Here is a 16867-nt window from a genome sequence, read left to right as displayed (position 1 = left end):
ATTCTTTCTCCTTCTCTTTTGTTTCTCTCTCTGCTTTTGATCATCTTTTTTACAGGTAATGCTTGAATTTTCTTGTTCTTATGATCAATTTCATGATCTTTATTATTAATTTTTTGTGGGTTTTTCTTCAAATGTGTTTCTGGAGCTCGATTTACACTTATAAACAGATGCGATTACACTGTTTGGCCGGGAATTCTCGGCAATACCCAATTGGAATCTACTGGATTCGAGCTTTCTTCGGGGGCGGCGCGTTCACTCCACGCGCTTCCAGGGTGGTCCGGCAGATTCTGGGGTCGGACCGGCTGTTTGTTCGACCCAGCCACTAGTCAGGGCAGCTGCCAGACTGCTGACTGTGGATCAAATCAAATGGAATGCAATGGCGCCGGAGCAACGCCGCCGGCTACTCTGGCTGAGTTCACAATCGGCGCCAGTGCCAGTGCGCAGGACTTTTATGACGTCAGCTTGGTCGACGGCTACAACATTCCGATGGTTATTGAGGCCACCGGCGGTAACGGCGAGTGTCAGTTGACTGGGTGTGCGGCGGATTTGAACCAGCGTTGCCCTGTGGAGCTGCGTGCCGGCGATGGGAAGGCGTGCAGGAGTGCGTGTGAGGCGTTTGGGAAACCGGAGTATTGCTGTAGCGGCGCGTTTAATTCACCCGCCGCCTGTAAGCCGTCGGTGTACTCGGAAATTTTCAAATCAGCTTGCCCCAAAGCATATAGCTATGCCTTTGATGATGCAACAAGCACTTTTACTTGCAGTGGTGCTGATTACACCATTACATTCTGCCCTTCATCAAGGTAAACCCCATTATCTTTCTCTAAAAACTCGAGCTCCCCAGAAATTATTCGAGAAAACCGTCACACTAACATGATAACAATCCTACACGAGTGATGAACGTGACACAATTTAAATTTAAAAATCGCTCGACGAATTATTAATTAAATCATCAATCACATTGTACAAGCCTTTTTGAATAAATTCTCATAAATAAAATTTTAATTTTTTGTTTTGAAAATTAAAATTAATAATTTTTTATTATGTTATTTGAATTTCTTTACATCTTTATTAAAAATTAAGCCAATATTACAAATTTTATTTTAGAATTCATTTATTTATTTATTTATTATTATTATTATTATTTTGTTCTTTTAGCCAAAAATCAGAAAGAGACACATCGAGCAGAGAAGGGCCATCGGTATTCAACGGTTCATGGCGGCCGGACTTCATCACCGGCGGAGGATCATAAAAAACAATGGTTTTTATGTCTTCAACTTTGAATTCAACGTTGTTTCTATTTCTCGTTTTCATTAGATTTGTTTAATTTTGCTGAGTTTATCCAAATTTAGTTCTTAAATTCTTAGAGGGAAATGTTTTCTCCATTCACAATTTCTTGATTTTTTTGTTGTAATATGTAATATATATTAAAGAAATTGTCGGGAAAGAACCTTAATTCTTAGGAACTTTTTGTTGTGTTCTTTTTTTTATAAACAGGAAACCCATGTTTTCAAGCCACTTGTTAAGTACTGATTCTCTGATTATATATTTCATTGGAAAAAAAAGAGAGGAAATTGATGTGTTAATTAGAAAGGAATAACAGCCTTTTGATCTGAAAATTACAAAGTGGTTGCTTGACTTTGAATCCGAATGATGTGATTGGTGGACGGAGATGTGAGATCTCATGTCGATTGGAGTGGAAAACAAGTATCAGTAACGACGTTAGGCCCTGAAAGAGGGTGAATTGTGAAATCCCACATCAAATAAGAAGAATAACATAACATATTTTAATAGTGGAAATGAGTACCAATAAGGACACTAGGCGTCGAAGGGGGTAGATTGTGAAATCTAATATCGATTAGAGAGAGAAACGAAACATACTTTATAAGGGTGGAAGAACATCTCCCTAATAGAGACGTTTTAAAAACACTTTTGAGAGGAAACTCGAAGAGAAAAATCCAAAAGAAAATCTAGAGATAACAATATCTGCTAGCATTAGATTTAGGCTGTTATAGGAGAGAGATTGACCGGTAGCGGTGGTAGCGATCGCGGAGGGCGGTGGTGGAGCACCTGCTGTAAAGAGACAACTTTGCTGGACTCTCAAGCTTGGTAGTTTTGATGATTTTAGGCATCAACAAGAAAAGAAAATTATGGGTTTTTTTCCCTTCTCATTTTTTATGATTCAGTCATCGCTGTTCTTTACGATGAAGATTAAAATGGGCCCACTGCTATGACTGAGTTGTCTTCAAAAAGGATAATTTAAGAGTTCATTGCATGATTAAGACTTACAAAAGGCATTTTCTATCTCTTGTAAATGCATCTGAGGATCGTAAAGTTACTAGACCAATGATATCTATGAGCTCGAGTAACTTATTGTGAAGCAAAGATTCGAACGTGAAGAAAGTTTAAGACGTTTATAAATCAATTTTAATAATCTAAATGATAGAGCATCAAAACATTGCTACATTCCTCCAAAGCATAGAAATACAAACTGTGATGATAAAATCCTCTCGTGATAATTTTATGGTTTAAAATCATGATTTGGATTTCGAAAATATTCATAAACCGTAGATAACAAAACAAAGAAATTCACAAATGAAAGAAGTATTTATAAGCTTAATTTTTAAAAACGAAATATTAATAACCGGACAAAAATAATTCAATTACAGTTTTTTTCACTCAATCACGAATATAAATTGACATGACACTAAAAACTACGTCTATTACCTCTTTAGTTTTATTTGTAATTCAAACATGGAATCGTGGCCTCAAGAGAATCCATTAAAATGGACAAAAACCAATCAAATCACAACCATTCGATCGATTCTAACTAATTCGATTCAGTTTTAAGAATCTAAATATTAAAACTCTCAAATTTGGAGTTCAGGAGAACCATACCTTCCGGCAAATGGACTCCTCACGTGGGGTAGTAGTAAGCTGGGAGAAAGTGAGCGTGGGCTTGGCTTGGCATTAGTTCTTGAGCTAACACCTAACCAGCCATCCATTCCCAACTTGTTGAGTTGGATGAACTTCTGGAGTTTGATAGAAAGTCACTCTAATCTAAACCACCAACCAATTGATGAATTATATAACCACATTTAAATAACAACTCTCTTGTTTCTCAGAAGAATCAATTATTAAACAACAAACCTCTTTAACATGGTATCTTCAATTCTAAGGCTATGCTAAAACAATCAATCACTATGATCAAACAAAATTTTCCAAAGGCTTTAGTAGGCTTGTGGCTCTAACCAGATATATTTGGAGGGAAAGATATTATATCTACTAGCCCAACCCACCGCTCGCAAATATTGTCCTCTTTGGATTTTTCCTTATGGGTTTCTCCTCAAGGTTTTTAAAACGCGACTGAAGGGAGAGGTTTCCCACATCGATTGGAAAAGGGGGAACGAGTGCCAACGAGGATGCTGGGCCCCGAAGGGAGGTGGATTATGAGGGTCAAAGCTACTTGTCACATGAAGGAATAGAAGGAAGGCTCTTTGGGAGAGAGTAGTTCCCACATCGTAGGGGAGGAGTCTAATCATTCTTTATAAGGGTGTGGAAACTTTTCCCTAGTAAACAAGTTTTAAAAACCTTGAGGGAAAACCCAAAGAGGACAATATCTGCTAGCAGTGAGCTTGGGCCTGGGCCGTTACATTATAGCGCACAACATATTCCATAATGGCACTAGGTCATGTGCAATTACTTTGTAGCCGTCTTAAACATGTTAAGACACATTTTAGAGGTGATTGTTCTAAGGTAGGTCTTTCCGTAGACATTGCCGACAAGTTAAATATGGTTGCAAGGGTTTGATACAAAGAAGAAAGAATCAACCTTCATCAAACTCTTGCAGTTTCCAAAGCTCTAGCCAAGCAATGCATGAAATACTAAACTACACAAGAATTTGATCAAAAGAGGATGTCATTTGAGATGGATGAATTGTTTTCTACTTCGAATCTGATTCGATGATCTAGCCTCTCCAAACCTCTCGGATGTTAGCTTAAGTAGCCAAGATATTAGACGCTATACATCATAATTTGATATATTATGTCTTAGTTTGAGAAATGCAAACACTGTTTGCTTGAGGGCTAATTTTAATATAGATCCCCCTACCCTACCTTTAGTGGTAGCTTTAGACCTTTAGTTGGCTTAATTAATTTCATTTTCATCAAGAAAACGTAACCTAAAAAGTTATTTTGAAATAAACACTGCATCTTTTCATAAGATGTGTTCACACCATAACCAACTTGTAAGAATGCATTCATACCATAACACCAACTTAGCTCAAGTGATTCTTTTTCTTGTGGAATTTAATATAATGTTGAGCCAGAAATTAAAGAATAACCGACAAAAGAAGAAATTGAAATTGAAAAGTAGCCAGACTAGGCACCAGATGTACAACAATGAAAGCACACAAGAGTTGGTAAGGAAATAAGGGAGCAAAAGAACTACAACCCCAAGCCAAGAAACCGTAAATGGATACACAAAGCAAGGAGTTCAGATGCAATTTTCTACTTCGAACAAACTATACAATGTTTAATTTCAATGGAAGTGGACTTACTAGAATAGGTGATTTCCCTTCAGCATGCGCATGAGGGAGATGTTACCCTGTGTTCTAATTTTTTCACCCTTAGCTGATTTTTTCCCATTTCTGTTTGCCTGCTCATAAGCAAAAAGAAACGTGACTAGCTTAGGATTCCATTAACCAAACAATACAAGAAACTAGAAAATGGTTGCAGAAATATTAGTCATATAAGAATTTTCCACTCTGTATTTTCTATCACTAAGATTGAATGATAGCAGGACCCAAAACGTAGTAGCGTGTTAATTCCCATCAATTAAAGTCAAAATTTGATCGTTAACATGGTAAGATCAAAGATCTTCATTAATTACTGATCAATAACCCCCTAAATAATAATAAATACTCGGTAAGCATGCAAGTATACACACACAGACCAGGACAGACCTTTGACACCTCAATATCATCCTCGACATGCATATTGCTGAAATCCCTTAGTAATGTGGATGACGCAGGCAAAAGTCTCCTGAAATATCAGAAAAATGATGATAAGAGATAGCAGAGAAAAGATGCAACTACATCAAGTGAACAAGTGAAACGAATGTTAAAGCCAAATGAAAGATTAAGTTGACAGATCAGCGGTAAAAAAAATATTAGACACCAGATGCACCTACTACCCTAACCTTTTTGGTTTCTCTAGTTTGCTTGAGATGTCAGCTCTAAGCTCACTGCAATGCACATCAATATTGTGCTTTTGTTCTTGAGAAGATGCAAAATCCTCGGTGGGAGGTAGATGTCGAGAATCCGAAAGTTTCTAAAATGAAAAATAAAATTGGTATCAACGAAAACTATTATATAAAGTTCAGGACGAGAAAAACTTTGAATTCAACTTCTGATCAACACTGTCCATTTAATTAGTAGCCACATGGATCAAGTCTAATAACCATATTTAGTAGCCACATTGAAGGTATAGATACTTCTTAAAATGCTGTCAAAGAGATCTAACAGAAAGATACCGCTAAGAATTCCTTGTCTTCATTCAAAGCACTTATATCCCTGTGCAATATACATGAAGCAAGGTTCAGATATATAAGTTACAGAACTGGATAAAAGAAGTCAAAAAATTCCCGAAGAAAACAAGTATGAAAAAAGTTTCTATGTAATATGTTGTCATCGTTCAACTTGAATAAAAGAACTTAGCAGTTCACCAGTGTGTCAAGAAAACACAGCAACTGACCTTTCAGACTTCTCCGAAGTTGGTTGGTATAATGGAGTATCAAGTACAGTTTGAGTTTCACACTCATGAGCATCGCAGTGAATAAACGAGATTTCTTGTGAAGGGGATTCGGCTGAGGTAGATTCCTAAAGCATCCAGTAATTAAAACGGAAGAAAACATATATCATTGTCACAAGTGTTTTTAGAGAAAAAAACAAAAGCAAAATCAAAGATTATATAAATACTTAAACCATTTTTTACAAACCACAAACTTCTCTAAACTTGATACATGCTTATCCATACGGTTAACAATCCTAAGTAATTACTGATTATGACCTATGTAAATAAGATAAGAATGAACTAAGTAGTTAAAAATGAATAATAGAAGCAGTTGAAATTTTCCAACTTCATTTGCCTGTCAACTATTACTTCAAACCTGACGACATTCATATTCTGCAAGACACACAAGGTAAGTCACTGAAAGGCAGGTAGGGTTAATATGAACTAATTTGCAAGTAAGGCTCATGGCCACCTAAAGAAGAACAAATAGTAAATATAAAGTGACCACACTGATATCCACTCGTGAGGCTCCTTAAAATTTGACAAACTCATTCAAACATATTTGTGTTTTGCCTATTTCTCTAAAGCATTCTCTCTCTCTCTCTCTCTCTCTCTCTCTCTCTTTTTTAATGAGTGATTCCTTGGGTCTGCTTGAGTATATCTCGATTAATCTCACCGGACATCCGTCTAACCCTACTATACTTGGTTAACACAACGACTTGCTGACAATATTCTCAACACTATTTTTAGCACCAGGAGAAACTACCCCAAAGCGATGTTCGCCTCTTCCGACGGTATTTAGTGTCCGAAAAAAGCTGAAATTCTTGTAATGAACCCATCTTCACTTACTTTTTCAAAGCTCTTATGACTACTAGGTCAACTCATGAGGGTTTCATTCTTTTTGGTTGATAATAAGTTTATCTAATTTTAGTTTACACGCGATACAGGGCATATAAAAATTTGTGCACAAATCAACATAAGTTTAAGCTCACTAAAAATGTAGTCATATTGCAAAATATTAACAATACACCTAATTCAAGGTCATAATTTTCCGTTTTTCATCCTCCAGCAGTGAAGTTCACCAAGTTGGTGAGAAATTGGGAATACCGAACCACCTAACATGTTGTACAGTCTAATACATGAACACGAAACACAGTAATTCAACGCAATAGACATAAAAGAAATTTAACCTCATCTTGCTCACTGAACTTGTCCAGCTCTACTGATGAACAACTGTCATGCTTCACCAAGATACGTGACTGCAGGGTGCCAAAGGCTGAATCCCAAATAACAAGTCTATCAGTTGGAACTAAAAAAGGAGAAAATAGAGACAATAACATTAACGGTTTCCAACGTCCAATCACTATACACATACAAAAATAATGCCCAAAACTAAAAGTTTTAGCTACCCACATTTTAGCAATATTCATAGTTCAACTATCTAAAACGTGTCTGTTAGAGACTAGAACCTATTTGAACTGACTTTTCAAAGAACATAAAAAAGAGTTTTTGAAGCGGTACTTGGAAAGTCATTCTAAACATGTACGTGCTAAAAATAACATGCAAAACTATATTACCAGTTGAGTTTTTTGTTAGGCAACAATCATCAGCCTCCTCGTACATAAATTTTTTCACCGTGTTGCATCCATTCCTAGGAGTGGTCTCGTCTACACAGTTTATATATGCCTCTTCAACTTCACCAGGTTCGGAGAAATTCTGGATAACATGAAAAAGAAAAAGAAAATTTTCCATATAATGCAATTGTGAATATCAAGCATGAAGCACCTCGTGGGTTTCAAGTTTCTCACCAAATGATTTGAGCAGAAATCTTTCCACATAATGTAATATCAACCATTAATGAAATACAGTTCATACACACATCCAGTCCAGTAGAATCATACAATCAATGATCAACAAGTTTAACCCATTGCCCATTTGAATTCAAAGAAGCTGCCGGACTTGAGATAAAATCGATATCCTGTGATGACAACTACACTAAGAAATCTTAGGAGTGCAAGGGTAAAGGCCTCCAACACCAACCAAATAGTCATGGATTCCTTAAGCCTTAGATTCACATATTGAAGACGTTGTACTCCCTAAATGTCACAGGGTCTGTAATATTACTCAACTCAACTTTGCCAAAATTAGAGAAGTCAAAAGACTGAAGGTCTGTTTGGAATTGTTGTTGGAGGGGTCAAAAGCAATTATGAGAGAATTTTAACAATCAGGGATGTCTGGTAAAATTGATTTTTTTTTTAATTTGTCTAAAATCACTTTTCAATTTACTCATATGCCCAAATTCATGTACCTAACAGTCATTTTCTCTAACAAAGTTTTAAAAATTTCAATACTGTCCTTCTCCCTAAAATGAAAAATTTTTGGTGGATGGAAATTTTTATCGCAATCGTTCTCCCTAAACTTTTATCAAATAATTTAGATTAAACAAAACCACTTGGAATTTAAATTATAAAAATCTGTAAACAATTATCTTATAATAAATTAGTATTAAATATCAATATAAGAATAATTCAGATAATATACCTACGTTGGTCATTATATCTAAACCACAACAATTTAGTATTTATTTTCCAAACATTGTAACACTTTTTTAAGGTTTAAATTTAAAATTTAACAAACACTAATTTACTTCGTGTAATAGTTAATTTCAATCAAAATCATACTTGCCAGCAATTATTGAAAATGTACAGCGATCCCAAAGTCTTAATTTGTGAATTTCAAGAACTAATTTGCAAGGGTAGACAACAAAAGAAAAATAAAATCTTCATTTTAGGTTTGATGAAGTTAAGATCCAATGAGTAACTATGGTCGAATCTGAAATTGCAAAAGAGAGAACAAAATAGATACAAAGTAGTGTACGTACATTTATGTCTTCACAGGGAGAGGAACCATCGGATTCCTTCACTTTGATGAAAGAGTTCGTATTTGTCTGAGCATAGAATCAAAGTCATAATCAATTAGCTTTTCTGAGCATAATTTAAATTAAGCATCTGTCACACTGCCAGCTGAAATAAATCAACAAGCCATGATCATCATGTCATTTAATATACTAAAAGAGCTAGAGGGACAGAAAATCTGCAAGCACACCTCATGAACACCATTGAATCTGTGCTCGTCCAAACCACTTCTTGACTCAAAACTGGTAACTACTTCGATTGATGCAGCTTCAGCATAATCTTCCTTGGAGTTGGAGCAAGTACTACATCTTGAATTTTGCCATTGCTTTTCCAGCTCAAAATATCTGATTTTTTCATTCTTAATTTCTTCTCGAAGATTTTGATTTTCATTCTCTGCACTCTTATCCAACATCAAAACAATTTTTTTTTTTAATTACATTCAATTAATATCAAATTAATGTTTTCCATATAAAGCAAATGTTCAAAAACAGTGCAACAATGAAGACAGAAGCAAGTTACATATCTGCAAATGATTACCTTTAGTTTATCTCTATACTGCTTCAAGACTTGCCATATGGCTTTGGCAAAGTTTTGCATGATCAAATGATTTCTTTCAGCCAATTTTGAATGGCTAGGCTTCGTGACTGGACAGTCGGTTTTAACTAGAGGCTCTGATATTATTGAGGAAAAAAAAGTTGAAAGTAATAAAGACACGTAATAGGATGAACAAACCAGCAGCTCTAAAACAAATTCGATAACTAACACAAATCAGAGGGAAAGAATGGAAATAAAAGTACATAAAAAGCTGTAAACTAAACAACCTTCATGAGGAAGGGGGCCTTCCTCTTGATGTCCCTTTCCTTCAGTCTGAAATCAAACATAGTTGATCATTAAAATTAATATTCAATAATTAGGATATGAACCAAACAAGCTATTGCAAAATTGAAAATGTGCGATAGATGACAAAGAACAAAACCAACTCATCGTTAATTCATCCCATTTATTTCTAACCTTAAAAAATTTCTCATTTTTTTTCATTGTCTCTTAAAATTATAGAACGTCGAAGGATGGAGACAACAAACATTTTGAACGACAGTCACTAAAGAACTAAAAAAGGGAAAAGACCAACAAAAGAAAATGGTATCAAGAAATAATGACGCATATAAGACAATCTCAGCATCCCAAAAAGATAAAGAAATTACCAAGCAAGCTTCAGGAACACTATATTTTGTTCTTTTCTGCTCCTCAAATGTAAATAACGTTTGCAATTGTCTCTTGTTGATGTTTGATGGTTCCACAACATTGTTGAACCTGAAGAAACAAGATATCAATCCAGGATCACATGTAAAAGAAGTTCTTAATTCGAATAAATAGCATAAAGTTAAATAACTTGATTTTCATATAAGGTGAAGCTTGTCTGAGAAGGTAGGTTGTATCAAGATAATCTTCTTCTCCTGCTTTCACAGTTAACATCTACACACACACAAAAAAAAAAAAGTAACAAAAAAAGGATAAACTGGTTAAAGAAATAAAGAGGCTCGCACTTCATTAAGGACACACATTAGTTTTTGACAAGGGATCAATAACCTTAACAATCCCCAACAAAATTAAGAGTATCTATTAATCTAAATAAAGATGCAAATATGAACAGTTTAAGATCCTGCATGTACAGCTGTTCCACAAATGAAATATTGAAATAAGAACAGAATACCAAGGTCATTCGCTTCTTTCCTTCCAGATAATCTCGAAGATACTTGGTCAACTGTGTGGAGATGAAAGAAACTTTGTCGATTATGCTTGGCAAGATAAACATTAGGACAAATAGCAATCTTCATTTTGCAATAAAGTGAGAACAAAAATTTAAAATTAAGAATTGGAACATTACCAAAGAGTTGTGGAAATGCTTTTGCAGTGGCTTCTTTGGATTCCTTTGGTGTTCAAACAATGACTAAAAATGAAAAAGTGACACACTGTCAGTTAAAAAAAATGTAAAAATAGTGAAACAAGGAAACAGGCCAAAAAACGAGAGAAAGTCAGAATGGAAAACACCAGTGAATTGTCATTCAATGAAATGCGCATCATCTTCTATTGTTCGGAAGAAAAATGACGGATGAACTCCGAGGGTTAGACAAAGGGGATAAAAGCACTTCCAAATTGTGAAGATCTCAAAACCCCATGCCACAAACATATAACCCACCAGTTGATTCTTTTCTTTTCTTTTCTTTTCTTTCTTTTTATTTTTATCTAGAACCAAGCTTTTAGTAGAAAAAAGATGAAAGAGTACAAGAGCATACAAAAAGAGAACCCACAAAAGAGGGAGGCAACTAAAAGAATGACCTCTCATCAAGTAAAATCAAACGTAACGGATAATTATAAAAATGTTTTGGCATCAAAGCCTAAAGAGAAACAAAGCATATAACTAGAGACCAAACATCACCTGGCAACCTCTCAGGCCCTCTAAAAATTCTATCATCTCTCTCTCCAAAACTCCTACAAGATAGTCCACACCCCCACTTGCCACAAAAATTTTCCTCTCTCACGATGGAGAAGGCACTTCTCAACCATCTCTCTACAACCCCTCTGCCTAGACAAGCCAAAATCAATCTCCTCAAATAACTGATTTCAAACATCATAAGTCCAAAGGATTTTGTTACATTCCATTGACAAAGCCTACAAAATAAACATAATTATTGAATGCTCTCAAACACACTAATATAATTTTCACAAACAAATCTTACAAAATAAACACGGTTATTCCTAATTCCCAAACTTCAAAAGATGTATGCATCAACACTTATAAGTATCCTTAATTCTCATACATCCTAAAAAACTCAAACTGCATAACCTCAATAAGTTCACATAGTATCATCCTCTTTGAACTTCCTTTTTTCCTTGTGACATTCGTGGGTGTCAAGCTAGCTTAGTGTACCTTAACTATTCTCACTCTTTTGACTCTACAACATTTTTAGCTATCAAGAACCTCATAAAATGTTAATATCCTAGATCGGTGGTTAACATGGAGCTTGAATTCATTCCATCAAAGTCTTTACTTTTCCATGACACGCTTTAATGCAACAAGCCAACCCAAGAGGCCGCATTTGAACTCATTAAATTTAGAAAATAAAAAATACTTTTCAAAAGAACATGATCAGGGATTCACATGAGTAAAGGACATACTCTTAGGCACAAGCCAAAAACCATTGATGTATTGTTGATGAAGTTAGCTTCAAGTAATCTTGTCCCCTGCAAAAGAGAGGTGGTAGGAGGAAAGGTTGATCGTTGAGGTTCTATCATCACCCTCTTCTACTTCTCAACTTTTTAATATACAGACAAGACGGCTAGAGGAACACGAGTATTTCATGAATAATAATTTTGTTTTATTCTAACCAGAAACATCTTATTTCATGAATATTTCATTCTAACAAGAATCGTCCATTTTTATTCATTTTGAAATAACACATTATCATTCTTTTGTTCAAGAATCATCATATACTAAGACTAGACTCGTAACCTATTGTATTTTCTTTTTTATGAGAGTAACCTATTGTATTTTGACAACTAAATTCTACAATTACAACATTGATTGAAAGTATGACAATCATTATTAAATTCTAGATGAAAGGCAGAACCTTAATCCAGAAAACCAACAGAAAATAGAACCTGATTCCCCGTTCTTTTTTCTCGTTCAGCTCCAGCGAGATCAGCAATGGTCAAGATGGCACAGTTCAATGTATCCTCAACTTCATCTTGGTTAGCAACTCTGCGGATATTAATGATGCACTGTGACCGGCTGCAAGGATAAACACAAAATCATAAGAACATATTTTCGAGGTAATCAAAAGTGTAGACATATAGCTTCATTTAATTTTCCTTACAACAAAATGCAGTGATGCATGTGTGTTGATGGCTCCAGTCTCAATTCGTTTCAGTTACTGAACACTTGTTTGAGAACTTTTTTTAAACCACTTATTTAGAATGACAAATGTAGGGATGGGGACTCGAATATCCAACCTCAAAAGAAAGAGTAACTGTTTTGACCATTGAGCTACACTCATGTAGGCCATGTTTGGATATACATTTTTTAAAAGTGGTTTTTGTTGAACATGTATTCTACAAAGAAATTCAAAATTGTAGATTTGTCAGGAATAACTTCAATTTGCATGATAACGCTAATCTTTATAAGCCATCCACTCATACAAGTTTGGAAACAAAAAAAGGAAACTAATTTCAAAACAAAATTGGAAAACTATTTTAAAACCAATCTTGTCGTACAAGCTCTAAAATTTCAACTGCAGTCCATAAAATCTGATAGAAGAAACACAAGCCAGGATTTTGAAAGCCATTAAATTCCCTCATCTAAAACTAGCAAACGCTACTAATAGCCTCACAGAATAAAAAGTCCCTCCTTAATTCATGGTCTTCGGAAATGCCGAGCGTTACCACCATAAATATGGTTTCATTTGCCAACTAAACAATTATTGACTAAATTAAAAAGAATTAATAAGATATCGTGCATACAGCCATACACAATGCTTTCTTCAAGAAAGAACCAAAAGATAAGTCATAGCACCTTGATGTGCTATTTGCATTCGTTATTGCAGTGGCACGTTTAGTCATTGCACAAGCCACTAATGATTCAGCTTCTCCAGCATTGGAAATAAAAACCTTCACAAAAATACGGGGATTCATCAACTTTCCTTGATGTACAATCACAACTAACCTTCTTAATAGATAATACAACAGGCGCATGCAGTATGCATAACCAACAAAAAGTAACAAGAGTTGCATATAAAACAGATATCGCTTGGATACCTCCTTAAGGCCCTTTATATTATACTGCTGCATAGTTAATTCGCCCCCATCAGCTGAAAGATCATACATCTTTTCTCCTTTACCTTTTTCTGAGTATATTTCAAAGATTGATAGATAATATGATCTGCAAAAACTCATACCAATATCATTCAGTATTCAAACATGCTCTGTGTATGAATTATATCACTTCCCTCACGGTTTCTTACAATACAATTCTCTTCTGCCTCGGAAGTTCAAAGACAGATATGAGTAAGAACCAGAGCATGTTATTGGAACAGGTATTTAGTACACATGGGATAGTCCAACAAAACTGAAAGGGTATTACAAACACCAGATACCTTGAGGATTGAGAATCACTCGACTCTGTCCGGAAAATATGTTGAAGAGCCAGAGGAACCATACCAGGATCTCTTGGACTCCCAAAAATGGTATGGGTCTTACCCGAGCCGCTAGGACCGAGTGCAGTCAGCATCGCACTTTTTCCCTTCAGAAAATCCTCCACTAAAGGACTAACCATTTTCCCATACACCTCACCCTGTCAACAATGATGGATTCAATTCGCCATCAAATTGCCAAGAACATAATCCAGAAAGAGAACGAATAAACAAAATCAAAACAAAAACTATCTCATAATTCACCTGAGACGATTCCGTAGGAAACACATGAGAAAATCCTTCATAAACCTCAGACTTACTCCGCCTAGACTCTTGCAAAGTCATAGGCGGACAGACTGTTACTGAGTGATCATCATTAATCGTTACACAAGCATCACTGCCCTTCTTCTTAACGATCTTTTCCTTCGTCACTTTCTTCTTCTGAGGGTTCTGCGGCCATACATATCCAGACCTCGAGTTTTGATCATCAGCATTTCTAGATTTCTTCAAACTCTTCAGCTGCAAAGGTCGAACTCTGAGGTATACCTTTAGGTTTTCAGAGAGAGGAGTTTGAACAGACGATGACGACGATGAGGAACTGTCCTTAGGGTTTTGAGGGACTTCCATCGCAAGAATTTCTTGAAGTGGAAATGAAGAAATGGCGGCTGGAGGATTCGACTCGGCTGCTTTGGCGGCCGGAGTAGCTCTTGCTCTCCGGGGAGGGTTTCTCCGAACCGTCACCGTGTTCGGACACTGCACTGGACTGCCGTTTAAAAAAAAAAAAAAAAATATATATATATATATATATATATATATATAATCTTAATAATTAATGGATATATTTAAATTGAAATTTTTAAAAGTTTTTTGTTTTTTTGAAAAATTTTAAAAATGGTTTGAAAAAATCTTTCAAAAAATGGCAAATTCCAAACGTATCCTTCGGGGAACACCGTGTTACCACGTCAAAAACAAAAAATAAACCCAATAACATTCAGCCACGTGTAAACAAAGCAGTCACAGCCGTCAGATTCTCCACGTCAGCTAGCATAGCCCGTTAAAGATCGTTAAGAGGGCTTCCACTTCTCAGGTCATCCGTGGGGGCCAGTATTGGAAATTTAGCCACGTCAAGCAAACAAATATGGTCCAATAACACTTCGCCACGTTTCATTCTAGAAATATCTACCGTTCGATCCGCCAAGCTGGCAACGTAGATCAATAGACCTATATAAATACCGGTAGCTCGTCAAGAAACCAGATCAGTGATCGAAGTAGCTGCTGGAAGGTTTGCAAGAACCATGAGGAAGTGGACGATTGCTTCTGCTCTTCTCCTTCTTTGTTTTCTCTCTCTCGTACCGGATCAAGGTGTGATTTCGATTCTTATTTGAGCCATTTTGATTTATTTGTTGAAATGCGCATCGAATGTTTCTTGCATTATGTTATTGTCGATGTTTGAGGTTTTAATTTCTGAGGCTCGGGAAGAAATTTGGACGAGATTTGAGCTCTTTTTGGACTGTGAAATTTGTGGTGATATTGTTTCATTATGTTTCTCTCGTTTTTGGGTGTTTAGGTCCTAGATTTCATGCCAAGGCCGATGGTGACGCCGACGAGGTTGTAGATCCACCGAAGGTTGAGGAAAAAATCGGGGCCGTTCCACATGGTCTCTCTACTGATTCTGATGTTGTCAAGAGGTTCGTGAATATCTAATCCTGTTGATACACACGTTCACCATAGATTCGCCCTGTTTAGGAAAGTTTATAACGTATTTTCCATCGAATTGTGGTTGCAGGGAGTCGGAGTCTATCTCGAAGAGATCTCTTCGCAGCAGCGCGGAGAAATTTGAGTTCCAAGCTGAGGTGTCTCGTCNTAGGAAACACATGAGAAAATCCTTCATAAACCTCAGACTTACTCCGCCTAGACTCTTGCAAAGTCATAGGCGGACAGACTGTTACTGAGTGATCATCATTAATCGTTACACAAGCATCACTGCCCTTCTTCTTAACGATCTTTTCCTTCGTCACTTTCTTCTTCTGAGGGTTCTGCGGCCATACATATCCAGACCTCGAGTTTTGATCATCAGCATTTCTAGATTTCTTCAAACTCTTCAGCTGCAAAGGTCGAACTCTGAGGTATACCTTTAGGTTTTCAGAGAGAGGAGTTTGAACAGACGATGACGACGATGAGGAACTGTCCTTAGGGTTTTGAGGGACTTCCATCGCAAGAATTTCTTGAAGTGGAAATGAAGAAATGGCGGCTGGAGGATTCGACTCGGCTGCTTTGGCGGCCGGAGTAGCTCTTGCTCTCCGGGGAGGGTTTCTCCGAACCGTCACCGTGTTCGGACACTGCACTGGACTGCCGTTCTCCATCTTCCGATTGCGATTGATCGCCTCGCCGTCGTCTTCGAACATTGGCGGGAATTGCTCAGCTTTTAAAATGGCTTATTTACCACAAAATCTACTTCTAAATAAATATTTATTACCTTTGTCTATCCTAATTATCCATTTATCTATAGTTTTATAAAACATTTTTATTGCAACCATTTATTATACGTTTTAGGTTTTTTTTTTTTTTTTAATTATTAATTTCATCTTAATAAATATTTTATTTCTTTTGCGTCTATTAGGGAGAGGTTTCCACCCCTTATTAAGGAATCTCAAAATGCACCCCCTCGAGTCCCATATCCTTCCTAACACACCGGTCGGTATCTGGCTCTTATACTATTTGTAACAACCCAAACCATCACTAGTAGTTATTGTTCGCTTCAGCCTGTTACGTATCGTCGCCAATCTCACGATTTTAAAACGCGTATACTAGGAAAGAGTTTTCACATTCTTATAATAAATGTTTCGTTCCTCCCTCCAACCGACTTGAGATCTCATACCCCATGCCAAGATTTATCCCGACATGACCACATTACCTAATTACTCGGAGAGTGAACACTATTATTATTATTAAGAAAAAAAAAAAAAAAATATATATA

At 36.2% G+C, this 16867-nt stretch overlaps 1 protein-coding gene and 1 pseudogene across 1 annotated transcript; one reads left to right on the top strand and one right to left on the bottom strand.

The window, feature by feature from the left end:
- The first annotated feature begins 58 nt into the window (after positions 1–58).
- LOC111798342 lies at positions 59–1372 on the top strand (annotated as a pseudogene).
- A 2973-nt stretch (positions 1373–4345) lies between these two features.
- LOC111798769 (kinesin-like protein KIN-6) lies at positions 4346–16327 on the bottom strand. The gene is made up of 22 exons (XM_023682095.1): positions 15650–16327; positions 14155–14663; positions 13855–14051; positions 13517–13640; positions 13275–13369; positions 12365–12494; positions 11882–11947; positions 10590–10652; positions 10416–10466; positions 10095–10177; positions 9907–10015; positions 9526–9571; positions 9242–9375; positions 8895–9104; positions 8671–8736; positions 7367–7505; positions 6980–7065; positions 5751–5875; positions 5530–5569; positions 5197–5327; positions 4961–5039; positions 4346–4653 (listed from the first exon to the last, which is right to left on the bottom strand). Exons 1-22 carry the CDS (start codon positions 16293–16295, stop codon positions 4555–4557), a joined length of 3228 nt encoding a protein of 1075 aa, XP_023537863.1. The 5' UTR covers positions 16296–16327; the 3' UTR covers positions 4346–4554.
- Between the last annotated feature and the right edge of the window lie 540 nt (positions 16328–16867).

This window comes from Cucurbita pepo, chromosome LG07 (genome assembly GCF_002806865.2).
Source record: "Cucurbita pepo subsp. pepo cultivar mu-cu-16 chromosome LG07, ASM280686v2, whole genome shotgun sequence".
NCBI classification, from domain to species: Eukaryota; Viridiplantae; Streptophyta; class Magnoliopsida; order Cucurbitales; family Cucurbitaceae; genus Cucurbita; species Cucurbita pepo.
Note: the sequence above shows the minus strand (reverse complement) of the source record. Positions and strands in the feature narration are given on the sequence as shown.